This window comes from Crocodylus porosus, unplaced genomic scaffold, assembly GCF_001723895.1.
Source record: "Crocodylus porosus isolate Cpor-Errol unplaced genomic scaffold, CroPor_comp1, whole genome shotgun sequence".
NCBI lineage: Eukaryota > Metazoa > Chordata > Crocodylia > Crocodylidae > Crocodylus > Crocodylus porosus.
Window position 1 is genome coordinate 79,625,093 of NW_017728949.1, and position 17,087 is coordinate 79,642,179.

Here is a 17,087-nt window from a genome sequence, read left to right on the forward strand (position 1 = left end):
GCCAACACCGATGCTAGCAGCTGTGGGCAGTCCCTGCATGCCACCATGGTGCCCCCCCAGTTTTGGGAGGCACCAGTTGTTCATACCTGTACAAGCAGCCTCTTTCTGAGGATTGTGCAGTCAAGAACATAATTCAACACTGCAGTACCCTAGATGTGAATATCGACTTGGATATACATAGCCCTGGTAATGTTCAAGCAACTATAATGGAGTAGAAGTTTTTCCTTTCATTGAAATCGTGGGGTGAATGTGACATTGAATTCAAGGACAGTAGAAGTGAGCTCAAGGTTTAATTCATCATGTTGTTCTTAGATTTGGGAAATACTGGGCTGACTTTGACTTCATTAGTGCGAAGCCCACACTAACATCTGACAGCAGAACTTGACCTAAGGCATTTCTCACTCTACAGTATGAGATGCTTCAAAACAATGAATGCAGTTTTGATGTACATATGTACAATAGGCCATTATTTTCAAATACAGCCTTCAAGTTTGTGTCTGCACTACTCTTTTATGTGCACATGATAGAGTGTACCTATGATAAATTGCGGCATAGAATCTACATCTGTGAAGATGACATTTTCACTGAAAATTGTTTGGTTAATAGTCATATTTGAACATAAGTTGTAATTTGGGGAAGCTAGGCAGGTGCAAAAATTAGCAGCCGAGCTGAGATCCCTTTTAAAAATGCAGTCCACAGGCAAAGTGAAACATTATTAGTTTAACATCCAGTTTCCTGGATTATAATGATATCACATGAGACTTTTAAAAGCCTTGACATACGTAAGAAGACAGAGCTAAAAAATAGCAATGTGCTGAAGAACATCAAACGTGGTTATCAACTGGAAACAATTACCCTTAATAATAAATAGCTCTTCAAGTTGTGTTCCATGTGCAAACAGATACAGGGGTTTCTTTTTCCCCTTTCTTCTCAAATAAATGTCAATGTGTTGGTAAATTATACATTGATATTATTTAGATATTTATTATGTAGTTGTTAGATCATTATAATTGCCCAAATTGATAGCATGGATTTTATGCTGAGAATCTTAGATTATTTTAAATCACTGTTACTTTGTTCTGTTTTATTCATAATCTGACTCTAGGCTGTTTTACTTGGAACATATGTTACTCAGAAGTGCTTTAAGGAAGTAGCTCTTAGCCTCTGTATTCATCATTCTAATGGAGCTCTGAGACCCTCCTCTGATTTTAGGCCTAATTCTGCAAAGGTTTCTATAAATGCAGACCCTACTCTAGCTGGAGGTCTCATTAACCTCAAAGGGACGTTGCAGGGGTGTCTGTTAGTGGCCTTGTGAGCTGCTACTGAACCTGCAATTTATTTTGGTTCATTTCATCCCTGTGAGTGCCAGCCCAAGTTCTACATACCTCTTACACTCATCTGCCCATTTTCACAAAGGTGATTTTCCATGCCACCTAAGGGATGCTGACCCTGAGATGGCCTCACCAAATTCTGCTCCACAATTTTCCTCCATTGCAGTAGAGGACATAAGTTCCTCCATTTCTATAGGGTAAGAGGCAAGATTTACCTTTGAGTAAGCTCAGAGCTAATGGAGTGCAGTGAATTAATAGAATGAAAGTCTTTGCTTGATTCTATGCATCCCAGGATGCAAACTGAAGTTGAGGTCAAAGTGACCATCTGCTCACTGAGAAGAGGTTCTGTGTAAAGAATTTATGAGTTTGAAAAGGGCTCCACTGTGAAACAGGAGAGGCACAAGTAAAGGAATTGCTTCCTCTGTCTACTGTATACACATGGTCTTGCTTAGTCAGGATTCCCTTTCAGTATATAAAGGCTCATTAGGAGAATTATTATCTTGTGTGTCCCGTTTAAATTATCTTGTGTGTCTGATTATTATCTTGTGTGTCCTGGGACAAAGAAACCTGGAAATTCGTGTCTTCCTTTTGAAAGAATATAAATAGTGGCCTAAATCACACGTTAGTGGGTGCATCTACCTGTGAATTAATGCATTTTTCCTCATACGCATTAAATTTAGTGCCTCCAATGTGAGGTACTAAATAAATGTGCATTAGGCTGCCCTAAGTTGGCAGGCTGACCCCCTGAGCCCTTTGCCAGGCAGGGCTGCTCTGATCCGGCATCAACATGATGCGGTCCCAGGCACACGTGTAAACATGGCACCAGCGAGCAATAAGCAATAAGTACTGGAGTTTATTGAATCATATTAATATGCATGTGTAGACATGCCCACTGGGTGATTGTGGGGGTGGGGGAGCTGCTGGGAAGGAATAAGACGTATTCCTCCACTCTCTACCCTCCAGTTTAACGTGTTACAACTCTGGTGCAATTAGGTACAAATAAGGCTCTTTAGGCTCTTAAGAGGCAAAAGAGTGAGATGAAAATGGAAGAGCTAGTAGGACGTGATATAAACGAACCCACGTGCCTTGGAATTTAAGGTGCCCTTAAATTTAAGATGCGCACACATTTTCTGGTGTATGGAAGAGCTTTTAACCATTTTTGGCACATATTTAAAATGCAGGCCATTTTGAGAAGAAAATATTTCATTCAGTGTATATTTTCCAATGTAAAGAGGTATGGTAAAATAAAGTACTGGCCTCTGTTTTACCTTAGATCTTATTTCTCCGTCTAGTTGATTGCTTTTCTTGCTAAACACCACATTGGTCTGACCTTTTGCCAGGAAAATTCACACCGACTTCTACACCAGTGTTTGAACTATAGACCCTCTGAATTTGGTCCCTGCTCATTTTTACTGGTTTTTACTTTGTAACACAAAGTACATATGTTACCTTGTAACATAACCTACAGCTTCATATTGAAGATGAAATTGGCTAGAGGACTGGATCTGTGGCTGGTCCCTTTGCTTTCAGGGTATACCAGTTGAGGATGAGATTTATAGACAGATAAATGTTTAAAGGACAAGGCACATTCTTTAATAACAAAACCAAAGTTCTTATCTTGTAGATAGGCAGCATGAGTGATGGCTATAATTTGAGGGCTCAGACATGCTTCAAGACTTTCCATGAAAAAAATGGTCTAGAAAAGACAGTTGGTGGGTTAAAGGTTGTGAATGAACCTATAAGCTTGGTTTTCACATTTTTTAGCTTTCCCTGTAGTGGGTGGTTATATAATAGACACACCGTATGCTTATTTTTACAGGTTTGTGGGGAGAAACAGCGCTTTGAGAAGCTGATGGAACATTTCCGAAATGAAGACAACAATATAGACTTCATGGTAAGACTTTATGCAACTTTGGGTAATACATTTCAATTCCTCATTGTCTTTTCTTATTCCCATATATTCATTTGGATCTTGTGTGCCTTCAACCTTCTGTCATCTTACGTCAGTCTAAAATGATCAAACCAGTATAGATTGTTATATTCATTCTTTAATTTGCACAGGCTTCATATTGATCTTTGAGGAAGTTATTGTTAGCTATTGTAATTATACCTGGCGTAATCCATTCAATAGAATATCAAACTGGAACCTGAAAACTAGCATTCTTACCCCAGCTAGACATGCTGCAGGACTCTCTATTCCTGTCATTCCTTTGTCTGTTGAGCTATTTAGAGTATAAGATCAGCCTCTGAGTGTGTACATGTACAGCTTTCAAGCAGACTGGGACCTTGATCTCAGCTGAGGCCTTTAACTGTTACTGTAATATAAATGATAGTAAAGCTGACAGTCAATAAGAGAGACCACCTACATATTAGAAAGGAAGTAGGCCATTTAATGGCCATTTTAATAGTAATTTTTTTGCTTTCTGTACAGCTGAATCTCTGTATCTGGCCACCAGATACGTTGCAAATATAGCTCTTGGTTATTAACTATTTGAGCATTTCCAATCAAGTGAAAGGTTCTTGTAAGCATGATGTAGTAATATAATTATCATGGTATTTGATCCTGGAAGGGCAGGATTGGAGAGCTTGTCTTAGAGCATTGTGTACTGTCACTGGGTAGGAGGACTGATAACATCTGAAATGACAAGTTGTGTAGTGCCAAAGTCCATAAATACTCTAGACAGGGAAGTGTGAGCCAACATCATCACAGCAGTGCCTGTCTTAATCTATAGATAAATATAACGCTACTTTTTACCACAGCTAGTTCCTCAATTTGTTTGTACAATTCCACTTCCCCTGGAACAGTAGAGAAAATAGAAACATAGAGGAAGAACATATACATACCAAAACCCAGTTCCCATGATGGAAACTTATGAAACCAATGAATCATGATGCGAGAATGAGTGTAAATATTGAAGAAAAAAAAAAAAAGGAACTAATTATGAACTGAGCTTTAAAATGCATCTTTAAATATACTTAAGGTGAATTTTAGTTAAAGGTTCTCGCTTGAAAGTCCTAGAAACTGAAGTCCTCTCTTTCCAGGACAGATACACCTCAGGTACTATTACTGTGTTTACACAAAAAAAGACAAGGTTTCCTCCCTCCCACCCCCAATCAGCATGGGGGGAAAAGCCCCTTGCTTTACATTTGTGTACAAGGAAACTTTACTAAATACATTGTCTATATTACGGTGCTGCCAAAAGTGGCATGTGCTCAGTAATGGAAACCATCTATAAAATTGGTTAAATGGAGCCAACGTCAAATATGACTATAAAATACGTAGCCTATTAGGTAAATATAGTGATCAGACCCTACAACAAGTATAGATTACTATAGCCCATCTGAGCGAGATATATAGTAACACCCATTGCAAGCAGTCCCCTCAGCACCAACCTTTTTTTCAAGTCATGGTGAGCCATTACATTGAATACTTTTAGGCTTCCTCTTCACTCCCACAGCTGAGCTGCACTTTGCTTTCCAATTTCCAATGATTTCTGTTTCTTCACCAGCCTCAAATGTCTAGCAAGCATCATGAAACAGGGCCCCAAAAGGTTCACTTAGAATCCCTTTGTTGCCTCTTTCTCACCCTGTCCCTTATGATTAGGGTTGTTTTGTCCTCCATGAGGGCATGGAGAGGCTCCTCCATGAGGAGCTGGACCAGGTTGTTTTGTGTTTCACCTGCATATAAATTTTTGGTGGATCCCAGGACTTGTGACAAGATCACTGGATTCCAGTCAAGAGGGGGGCTAATTACCATGTGATCCTTTGCAGGAGTGGGTTTCTGGACTTTGCACACCCCTAGTGAAAGAATGGTTCAGTCTCCATAACTATTCCAGCTCTAGCCTTTTGCTGCATCTTCCAGTGGTGCCTGTGTGCTTGATGGGTTTTATGTTGTAGACTTATTGCTACTAGGAATTTGGTTAAGACTTTAGATATCATAGATATCGTTCCCAGAAAAATGACTTTCAGGTGCTACAGAGTTGGGTCAGACTCTCCATGATTTGGAGGTAAAACTGTTACTAATAAAATTACCATTTTGACTTGTGCAGTAAATAAGCAATTTTTTCTTGTTTCAATAAAAGCTTACAGTTGGGTATAATATCTGCAGAAATTATAGTAGGGTTAAGGAGCTGTCTGTAGTTATAATTGTTGTTTTTTACAGCTGGTTTTGAAGTAGAGCCTGGACCCAGTGTGTGATCCTTGTGCTTAAAAATTCTCTAAGTTTTACATAAGGAAGGTTTGTCTAACAGACATATCAGACACAAAAGATCACATCCTTACCTATTCTTTATCACTTATTGTCTTTTTAACCACTCTAGTAACTGCCTACATGAAATGTTAATAGCACTTAGTGCTTTTTTATCATATTCCAGAGGCCATTTGTGAATAAGACAACAGTATGTGGTTATCCAGCTCTCCACAGCCCATCAGGAATTGCCCACACTTATCACAGGACTATTCTTTATTTACATACATTAGCCTGCATACTCTAAGGATAGGGAGCAGGGGTAGTTCGTATCTAGGTCTCAACAAGCATGTTATTGTCTTATTCCTGTCACTTATTGCTCCCCCACCCTGATCTGCTTGGTGAATGTTGGATCAGTTGCCTTTCTGGCAACATCTCATTTCCCTTTTCTCTGAACTCTTTTAGGGACTCTCCTAGCTCAGGGGTCTCATAGTGAGGAAGCCCAAGTAGCAAGAAGCATTGTACTGTTAAGTGCTTCCTAACAGAAAAATACCACAGATTCTTTCTGCATTTATTTCTACCCTCCATTGCAGAGTGGATTCCCTTTAGAATCAGGAAGTCTTAGGGCCTTGTACATTACAGTTAAGATGCATTAACTACACTTAAAACACCAGTGTCCACATATTGAGGCAATAACACACATGGTAAGTGCCACCGTATTATATCAAAGTTAGTATTCTTAGCAAGAAGAGTACACATGGTAGTAAGTAATACATTTTCAGCCATCGTGGGGCTGCTCTACAGAGATAACATGATAATGACAAATGTGGTGGTCCCAGCCACAGCACAGCGCTGTACGGTACAGGGGCTGGACTGACAAACATCTGTTTGTCAACCGCATAGCTGGCTCCGCCCTGCCCAGTTCATAGTAAGTCTTACCATTCAGTCACTTGGACCTAGTTCTAACTGGTAGTAATGCTTACTATGATCTAAATAATACACTTGCTAACTGCCTTATGCTATAAGACCCTTTGTAACATAGCTCTAAAAGATGTCCCTTTAATAGCAAGTGTGTTTCTTTTGGGGGGGGGGGGCCTGGGAGCTGGTTTCATGGCACAGGGCATTCATGGAGATGACCTGTTTTGTGGGAGCCAAACCTCTGGTCTTGGTGGAGCCAAGTCATAAAGAAACTCCACAAATAGGACAAAAGTCCTGTCCCTCCAGCCCTCCCTGCTGGAATTAACTGACTAGGTTTCAATCCTAGCCTTTGCTTTATTGTTGCCTGTGTAAGGAAGAGTCAGCACAAAAGACACTGTTGAGCTATTGGTTTTTAAGAAGGCTCAAACCCTTCATGAAATTTAGGGTGAATTCTGCTTCAAAGGCCACAGTCTGGCTCTGGATAAGGACTTCGGGAGGTGCCCTGTGGCTAGTAAAAACTGTAACATTGGGCTGTTTCCACTTTCTGATTTTTGATTAAATGTGTGGCAGGTCTGCAACAGAAATAGACAGAAGATTAATGACAAGTGATCTGACAGGCCAGATCTGTTACCGTCTAGTTCTAAGTAGATCCACATGCTGTTACAAACACTATATAACAAATAACTCCAGGGAGTAAAGCTTCAGAGTTCTTGCATAGTGGATTACTGAATCACCTGCACTGTGCAGATATTTGAGTTTATAACATTTGCCAAAAGTTCAACAAAATAGAAATCGCTTATGGCAGGATGAGTACAAATGAATTCTGGAGTCAAGGCTCCAGAATGCTGCAATGGAGTAATTCAAATAGTTAAAATAGCTGAACATACACATTTCTGTAGCACCTGGTCTTCAGCTTGACATTAACAGAAGACAACAAAAAATGAATTTTTTTGTGAAATATCTTGAAATGGAAGGGAGCCAAGTAAGAGGAAAGAGTAGTGAAATAAAGTATTTCAGTTACTGCTCTTGTGGCTAGTAGCTTAGTGAATCCTGAATTTATCCAGGCGGGCTAGACTACATGACTGGCTGCAGATCCCTGCTTGGAGAGCCGTATGATTGTTAGTCGTACCTTTGATTATGTTCCTCTGGTAAATCCTTTCATCTTGTGTGTATGTGTTTGCAGGATCACGGTCTGAGAAAAGAATATATAATTTGGCCCTGATACTGCAAGACTCATTAAATCAAAGTGAGAGAGTGGAACAGAGGTTCTTTTAAAATGAAAGAATTTGGCCCTGCACTGAACTGTCCTTCAGGGTCACCTGCAGTGTTTGGCAGTATAAGGCTGTGTAACCATCCAGGGTCACATAGTCTACTGTCCCCTGACAGTCAATCCTGGCTTGTTGGCCCTCCCCTTGTTCTAAAGTGCCTATCCATCTCTCACCTACCACAATCTGATGGTTCTGAAATTAGGGAATAGGCCTTCAGTCCTGTAGGAGGTGTTAGGAGACTAGAGGCACCTTAAGTGCCTCTAAATGCACAGCTCTGGGTCACTTTTGCCCGATAGCCTGTGGGACCTGGCCCCAATTAGCAGTTCAGTGGGGTGAATTCTCCCCAGAATAGCTGTCCTGGTTAGACTGACATTACATCTCCCTTTCACCGTTTAGAATTGCTGCCATGTCCCATTCCTGTAATCCATCCTGGTAGGCTCTGCTGCCTTGCAAACAGTCCAGAAAGTCTGCTTTTTCCCTTTTTCCTCTCTGGCTTCCACAGCTTTTCTGGGCCTATTTGCAGTTTCCAGTTCCTAGTACTGCTTCCATCACGTCCTAGTAGGGAACTTCTGCCTTTAACTGTGCCTGTGGTCAGACTGTGACTCCTTCTGATTCTGGAGCTGCGTTTATATCCCCAAAGCCCACCTCTTCTGGTTTCATAGCAGTTCACCAAAGGCACAGTTTCCATTGCTTTACTCTTTTCCTCATTCTCTAGTAACAGGACAAGGTTACAGCCTGGTACTGACACTGGCATTGTAATTTTACAATAAGTTATTGCAGTGTAAAGATTTACACAGTAAAATTTGGATTCTGTCCAGGTTAAAGGGGCTCTTCACACTTTGAAATGAGTCCATGCTAAAAAAATTGAACTAAATTTCAGTTCTTCCCACTTCCTAGAAGTGAGAGGTCTTTAAACTCTCTATTCCTCCAAGTTTTTCTCTACTCTCAAGCAGACAACTCTATTTGTATTGTTGAGGATCTGCACCAGTGATGACCAGCCTTCCAGCCACAAGGCTGGATGAATGGCATAGGGTTGCTCCATAGGCCAGATCTTGCATGGGGCTGTTAGTTCTCAGGTGTGATCCAGTATACTGGTCTAACCCTGCGCACCTGTGTCTGGCCATGTGCCAGAATGACCCAGTACTTTGGCCCAATCCAGCTTGCAGGTCCATGTTATCCAGCCCACAGGACTCCTTGCAGGTCTGGAAATTTGGCAATGGAGAAGTGGCAATTAATGCTGCCGCTGCTCTCCTGCCACCAAATTTCCTAGAGCCCTGGAGGCCAGATAATGTGGGCCTATAAGTCAGATCTGGCATGTAGGCTAGAGGCTGAACACAACTGATCTAAACAACATTTTTCAGAAACAGAATATTTAAAGCTTTCTTAGGACATTCACTATGGATAGAGATGTTGATATAATCCTTTAAAATAAAAATCTATTTTTAACTAAACTTTTGATTAATGAATTTTGCCTTGTCCCTCTGATGTTGTATAGCTACCCTTTGATCTTCTGAAGCATTGTCCTACCAAGACCAGCCAGTAGGCAAGAGTCCTCTTTATTCTGGCAAGCAGCAGTCCAGAGAAGAGTCCTAAGATTTGCTTACTTCTTTCTCCTAAGTTATTATTGGCCCAAATTGAATATCTTTGAGACCTGTGTTTGAATGTAAAATCCTGCTAAATGGGTTTTATCTTCTTTAATATTACTTCTAAAGATATTGATCCAGTCTATTGAAACATAAACATATAATTTTATTTATACTGCAGTGTCTGTGCATCTGAAAAGACTGATATGGTAGCCTGTTAACTGGAAAATCCCTCAAGCACACTGATACTAAATTTTATAGTTTGAGGTTACTTTTAAGATGTTACTTAAGAAGAGGTGACAAATTCTGTTTTTGGATAGATATTTTCAACTCATGTTGAATTAAATAGAAAGTTTGAAAGTTACCCAGAGCAGAATTTGGCTGAGCGGTATGAGAGGAACAGGAAGAATTCTATAGGAGACATAGCATCAGACTGGACCTTTTGTAGCTTAGCTTTCTACCTTTGGCCTCATCATGAGTATCCCATCTTACTAGTTATAAACCTCTGGAGTGACAGTTCTGTGACCGCCTTCCTTGTGTGTTTTTGTTTCTTTAGTTGTAATGGGGTTTATACATTAAACATCATGATCTGTATTCATATTCATATTTCAGTTGTGAAATCTATTATTTAAAACTTGTCCCAAATGAATGGATTTCTCCTTTCATTTCAAAGGCCCAATCCTGTTTTCCAATGTAACAGAGCATGCAGGTAACAAAATAATATGCCTATCGCTAGTACAGAGAAGACCAGAGGCTTTCATTTGAAAAAATAATGTTGTTTTCTTCTCAACAGCTAATGTCATTACTTGCATTATAAGACTGAAATTTTGAAATGGAGATCATGTTATTTCCGCAAACAATGTCGAGGGTATATTAAAACCAAGCCAGACTCCTCAAACATTACTAAAGTTTTGGAATTCCACTTTTTCGTCCATCAGGATAAAGAAACACCTTGTAAGCCATGATCCTTGATTTTAAACAAGCAAAGAAAAAAGCTGGCTCACAGATGCAAACCAGAGTTTCTATTTCTGATAAATATAGCATTGAACTGTCATAATGTCTGTAGAAATGCTGGTTGAAATGGAAGATCTTAATCGAGTCCTGCTGAAATTGATCCAATATCCCCACTAGATATTGGATCAGACCAAAACTCTCATACTTACAAACCCCTCCTGCCAGTGTACACATCACCTACTATTTACTTGACCAGGTACATCATGAGCCCATTTCCTTCTCTCTCTGAAGCCTCAGCTTTTCCTAAAAAGCTAGGAGTTAGGAGACTAATCCTGAAGTGCTCTAGTGCAGCATGGTCAATTCTGCTTTTCTATGGAAACGGCTGCTCTGCTGCTTTTTGTTAAATGTTCACTCTGTGGTGATTGTTCCCTACAGGTGGCGTGTATGCAGTTCATCAACATTGTTGTCCACTCAGTAGAGGACATGAATTTCAGAGTTCATCTCCAGTATGAATTTACCAAATTAGGCCTGGATGAATATTTGGACGTGAGTATGGCCCAATATTACATTTTCTGGAATTGATTGTCTCCACATGGTTTTATCAGACTTAACCATATTTGCACAGTGCCAGCAGCTTGCCTGGTTTTCTTTATGCTTTGAGTGACTGCTGGGGGTTAGTTGTAGAAAGGTTGATGCTGAAGGTTGCAAATTATCTCTCTTATCAGCAAAGGCCAGTCCATCTCAAATGTTTCACCTCCATTATTGGGGTCCCATTGAAACCACAGGAACAAAAAGCTCTAGGAGGGATTCATTATATTAGGTCTTCTCTCCTGCCTTAGCTGGCTATCGCTTTGCCACAACTTTGGAGCTGTGGTGACTGCTTGGCAAAGGTTAGATTCCAAGTATCTTCTGGTGCTACAATCTCCTTGGTGGACTTCCTGATGCTGAAACCCTGCTCCAAGTTGGAGTTATTGAGTTGGAGAGAATGTGTCTTTTGCTCTGTATTCTCTTATAACTAAAATATGTATCCAGTTTCTGTACCAGTCAAGGTGAATGAAACCCATAATCTACATGGGTTTCATTCTACAAGCCTAATGGCCTTTGTTCCAAGGAGCCGGAACCAGAATCCATATGCCCCATACATCTCTGGTAAAACAGCCTCTCTGCTGAGAAGGCTGGATTTATTTCAGACATTTTGGCAGTTAAATCTGTTTTCTGCCAGCAACCTCACAGCAGTGAGTAGGTCCAGTAATGCAACCATGTCAGCTTCTGAGACCTTTGTTCAGTCCTGACCATTGTGTTCAGTCAGGGGAGTTGTCCAGGAGTGAAATACTCTCTGCTGTGGGCTGCAGGAATCCAACCATGATTCTGGCAAGGCAACATGTATAAATGATCATTTTGTAAAAAATGAAAACTTGAAAGGACAAAGAAGCAATTTCAGCGGGCAGCTTGGAAACTTGAAGTCTGTTGTGAACAGAACTGTCTTTCTGACTTTGTTCAGTCTTCCTTTTACTATTTTATACCCTTTTTGTCTGGTATATTTTTGTACCTGACACTGTAATGCACATGCTGAAAGAGTCATTAAGCCTGTCTAACTCTACTGGTCTGTTTAGCATGTCTCTTCTTTAGGAGTTGACCCTGAGCATTTAGGAGTATATACATTTTTTTACCTACAAGAAAAAGGCATCCTCTTATCTGTGTACATACACAGAACTCCGTGCAGCATGTGGGAGGGTCACATTTGAAATTAATAAAAGGGATATTGGGAAGAATAATAGATATGGATCCGCTGACTGTGCTGAAATTCGTTGAACTAGGAGAGGTTTGAGGAGTGACAAGATTTGGAATCTGATGCATTTTGTGCCAAAAATGTACTGATTGTCTCTGTCAACTTGTATCTCCCCAGGGGAAATTTGACCCTCTACTGAGAGTAGTCACATCTTTGGAGTTTGCTCAAAAGTTGAGGTCCACAGGTGGGAGTAATAGGCCAGATGATCATGAATGATAGTGAGTGAGTTTGTCACTTCCAGTATTGGAGACTATTCAGTGAGATCCAATACTGTAAAAATACCAGCCTGTGATTTGAAGTCCCTTGCTGAATCTGAGGAGCGTTTGTTGAGTAAAGTCTGTGTGGGATGGTGCATCTTCAGATGAAGAATGGTTATGGTGCTGGTCTCCTACCAAGGGAAATTAAACACATTTTGCTTCCCTGTGGAGCGTTGACTAGCATTTTCTGACTGTTAGAAATTTGCTGGCACCTTCTGGAGAATGTGCTATTTAAAGGAATTTTTGCTTTTATATCACATTTTTCCCCTCTGGTATTTCTCTCTCCTGGTGTTTTATTATTAGGAACATTTACATGAAAACAGTATTTTTTCTGTTTAGGCACTCATCTGTTCCTGCTGGCTTTTGGCTTTGCTCTGTGGCAATAGAGACAAAGCTACTTTTTGCTTTCTGCTCAGAATATTTAGACTCAGTGACAATGAGTGCTTTCTGCATTAGGGCTGTTGCATTGGCACAAAAACTGTTGCTTATCTAAAAGAAGATTTCATTATAATCCCTTCCCAACCTGTTTACAATCAACCCCAGTGATATAGGCTCATCAAGGGGAAATGACAGAGTTTCTGCATGTGCACAAGGATGGTAAGGCGCAGGGAACTTTTCATGTGTCAGGCAGTTACCCCCTTTTTTTTTTATACCTGCATGCAGGGACTGCTGCCTCTTGAGGCAGTAGCTACCCCAGGCACGTAAGGAAGGCATCAGAGCCCCACTCCCTAGCTGGCAAGATGGGCTATCTCTGCTGCATGCTGGAGAGGTGCAGAAAGTAGGTATTTTGTCTCCTGGATCATGACCTACCCTCCCCGAGAGCTTCCCACTGCAGTGCTGTGGCTCAGGTCCATACCATCCCCAAGCTGATCCAGTTCTTAAGACCAATCTGATGTTCGTCACAGATCTACATGGCGCATCAGTGAGCCTTTACCGTCTGATTGTCAGTGTGTTGTTAGAGTCTGTTAAGGTTTGTAACAGAGGACACTGAAGAACATGCTAATGTTGATGCAGAAAAAAAATACTGCCTTGCTTTATTTTTTAAGTTCAGAACATTTGAGGCCTCCTCACAGTTCACTGTTTATTATTTCTGATCCTTCGGGAGGTTACGAATGTTCAGCAATTTGCTGAAATATGAAAATGGCCTAACCTGATTGCAACACTCCTGCAACCTTTCAATCTGGGTGGCCTGGTTATTGCCTGCTGCTGAATGTATTAATGATACTTGTGCTTTGGACTTTCAGAAGCTGAAACACACAGAGAGTGACAAACTACAGGTGCAGATTCAAGCTTACTTGGACAACGTGTTTGATGTTGGAGCTTTGCTTGAAGATGCTGAAACCAAGAATGCGGCTTTGGAAAGGGTTGAAGAACTGGAAGAAAATATTTCTCATGTTAGTACAAAGCTGACATTAACTTTGCCATTCAATGTCATTAAGAGTCTGCCATCTCAGCGTCCACATTCACTGTTAAATGATGTTGCTAGGGTTAAGAGGTAGACCTTCAGAGGGTAAGGAGCCTTTCCCTTAGAGAAGCCATTTATGCACTGAGGCCGCTTCTGATAAGAAAATAAGCAGGTTTTTGGCACTGGAACCTAAATAAGTCATGGAAAATGTCAGAAAGAGATGTCTCAGGGATGGTTTCTCTCATGGACATTTGTTATGGAGTTATGGAGCTCTAGGTGCTGTTATGTGTGGCATTTCCTCTGTTAAAGAAATGAAGGAATTTTTGTTTCCTTCATTTGTAAAAGAAAAAAAAACGAAGTCTCTCCTGTATTTCTTGGAGGGATGTTTCCAACCTGGAGTCAGTAGGACTATGGTAAAGGCTGCTGTTGCTTTTTAGAACCTGGAATTGACTTGGAATTCAGTTCAGAGCCCTTCATACCAGCAGTGAAATGACAGCATTTGTCTGTATGGTTACTTCTTAATAATAGTATCCATGTGGTTTCATTGATGCCTAAGAAGCTTTTAGTGAAACACAAGACAAGCAAAAATGTATTTTTAGTCCTTGTGTGCTGCACTCATTGGCCAATAGTAGGGCATTCGTAGGTATATTTTTTTTCCTTCAAGCCTCTAGTAGACTCTGTGAGAAAATGTTTCCTTGTGTCCTTTTGTGTAATTGGTCACCATGGCTTGTTTGACCGTGGTAGTATAAATTTGGTCAAAGCGACAGTGATTCTTTTCCAGTGCATCTGGAAATTGAACCCAGATCTTCCTTGTTAATCAGAAGATCATCTCTCCTTCCCAGCATGTGGACATAGCTCACTTCATCTTGAATAATCCTTCCATCTAAGTATTATTTACGCAGTGCAGAATTGTGGGGATGCTTTGGCTGAGATCTTACATAGTAATTTGATCAGGAAGTCATAGGCAGGGCATATATATGGAACCTAAGCACTCTGGTGATAGGGAAAACTGTTCATAACCTAAATTATAAGCAGTGTGACCAATCTGTTTCAGTCTGGGGGACTCGTATTTATTGCCTCTACACCCTGTGCATGTAGTTTTTGGTGTCCTCACAGGAGAACCCACCATGGATCAAGGGCTATATACAGTCCTAGCTTTATAGGTCGGAGCTTATGGATTTAAAGAGCTCAGGAGTTTTTAACTCTAGTTGAATTCCAGCTCCAGATGGAATCATTTGCCACTCTGAGCCCATGAAGAGTTATAGAAAAAGCTAATTTACATATAGATTGCAAATTCCATAGCAATACAGTACAAATAAATAAAGTAGATAAACATTCCATACCATAAAAGTACTGTTGGAGTTTAGTATGTTTTCCAACACGTACGCTAAGAATGTGTAAAGCAGAAACAGGCTGAGGAAGCCTGGCCTGCTGCATTTGGGATCATTTTAAATCCCTGAGTAACAGGATTGTGGCTGATGCTGCAAGAGGGTGGATAAAGAACAGATATGCATTTAGACTTTTTAAAACAAATAGCTGGAGTCTCTAGTGGTAAAGATTCAGTAACAAGGACTGAAAAATAACACTGTTTTGATATGCACTGTTTGCTTGTAGCATTTCCATCCCATACTTTTTTATCAATTATTTTAGTCTAGAAAAATGACTTTCCTGTTTTAAAACAAAAGTGTTTTCCCTGCTTAAAAAATAAGTAAAAAGGTCATTTTTTTCCTTCATTCCTGAAGGAATTTTATTCCAGAAGTTAAGCATGGGCTTAGAACAAATACATTTTTTCTCAAAGGCGGTTAGAACTGACTATATACTCTGTCCTGTAAAGTGCTGTTTGGCTCCAAATAGTGACTTGGTACTAATGATACGTTCTTGCTTAATAGGACCGTAATTGCTTACTTCCTAACAAAAATGTTTTTAACACTTTTTTCCCCCCTAATATCATTAAACAAAATGTTTACCTATGTGGTACTCTATCAAGTTCATGCTTTTAATGGAAATGTTAATTATGTTCCAATTGCAGAATCATTACTAGTGTGTGATGCATAGAAATCAGTTGCAAATTAACACCTATATCAGACCTCAGCTGCATCAAAATCACTGGTATTGATGGGCTAAATCAACAAAATAGTATGATTTCAGATCCCAGGTTAAGTATATAGAGCTGGCAAATTAGCGAAATAAAAATCCCTTCTTCTTAGTTGTTAAATGACTGCACTTGATTTGGAAATCATTGAAAGACAAGATGCAGACCCTGCTGCTTCTGAATCTCCCATGGTGTTGATTCTAGTATGCAAGTGAATTTGCAGAAATGGCATTATGGGGCTCCTGGGTTATTGTCTTTTGGTGACTTGCCAATCAAACTGACCATTCCCTAGCTGCTTTAATTTAAAGTGGTCTGGAAGCCTGGATTTCTTTTTAGGCTACTCTGCTGGGCAAATTCATAGTTTCTGTGCCGTTCAGCTGGCTGCTGACTACAAATGGTGGTCATATTTACCAGCACCTTCAAAACATTTCATGCTTTGAACCTAAATACTCATGGGCCGTGTACTGAAATCCTTACTCAGTCAAAATTTCCATTGACTCTATGGGAGATTTCAGGCTTTGATTCATTATCAGTAGCTTAGCAAGTACCACTTTCCTAGTTAATGTTACTGATGCTTTTGGGTGGGGAAATCAGTCACCGTCTCTCTCTCTTAAATAACAGTTATCGGAAAAACTACAAGACACAGAGAATGAAGCTATGGCAAAGATTGTGGAACTGGAAAAACAGCTTATGCAGAGAAACAAAGAACTGGACGTAGTTCGAGTAAGTGTGATGATGGCATTCCAGCTGAATGCAGCATTTAGGAGAAAGCTCTCCAGTTTGTTTTGTGCTTAGTGTGGAAAGCACCATTTGAAATGGGAGCAGGACAGAGAGCCATGGCGCTTAATGTTGCAATGTTCTGAACTTGACTGTTTTGAATGACCTATGTCTTTACACTGATAACAGATTAGTCTGTGGACACAGACACCAAGGTTGAATATAGTATTTAATTCTCTGATTATGCCACCCAGTCAAACTGAAATCAGACTTATCTTCTGTGACTACAATTCATTCTGCCTTCAGGATGGCAAATGCAGTTGATTGTGGGTGAAAATTAAGAGACCAAATTAAAGGCTTTTAACATCTGGCTGCATAGCAAAGAGATGTGTGAGCAGGTGTCATGTCTGTGCTGTCAAACCATCCACTTCCTCTGTAGAGTCCAAATTCTATCTCTTCCTGGGGTATGGTTTGATCAACAGAAATGATATAGTTTCATAGTTTCTAGGGTCAGAAGGGACCTGAGCAGATCATCAAGTCTGACCCCCTGCCATGGCAGGAAAGAGTACTGGGGTCAAACGACCCCA

General features: G+C 40.3%; 1 protein-coding gene across 1 annotated transcript in view; it reads left to right on the forward strand.

Moving 5' to 3' along the window:
- Positions 1-17,087, forward strand: part of FMNL2 (formin like 2) — a 133,235-nt gene that overhangs the window by 86,933 nt on the left and 29,215 nt on the right. Inside the window, exons 12-15 of the mRNA XM_019553613.1 lie at positions 3,151-3,225; positions 10,676-10,786; positions 13,531-13,680; positions 16,405-16,506. Of these exons, the coding sequence (XP_019409158.1) occupies positions 3,151-3,225; positions 10,676-10,786; positions 13,531-13,680; positions 16,405-16,506 (438 nt within the window). The remainder of the gene's footprint in view (positions 1-3,150; positions 3,226-10,675; positions 10,787-13,530; positions 13,681-16,404; positions 16,507-17,087) is intronic.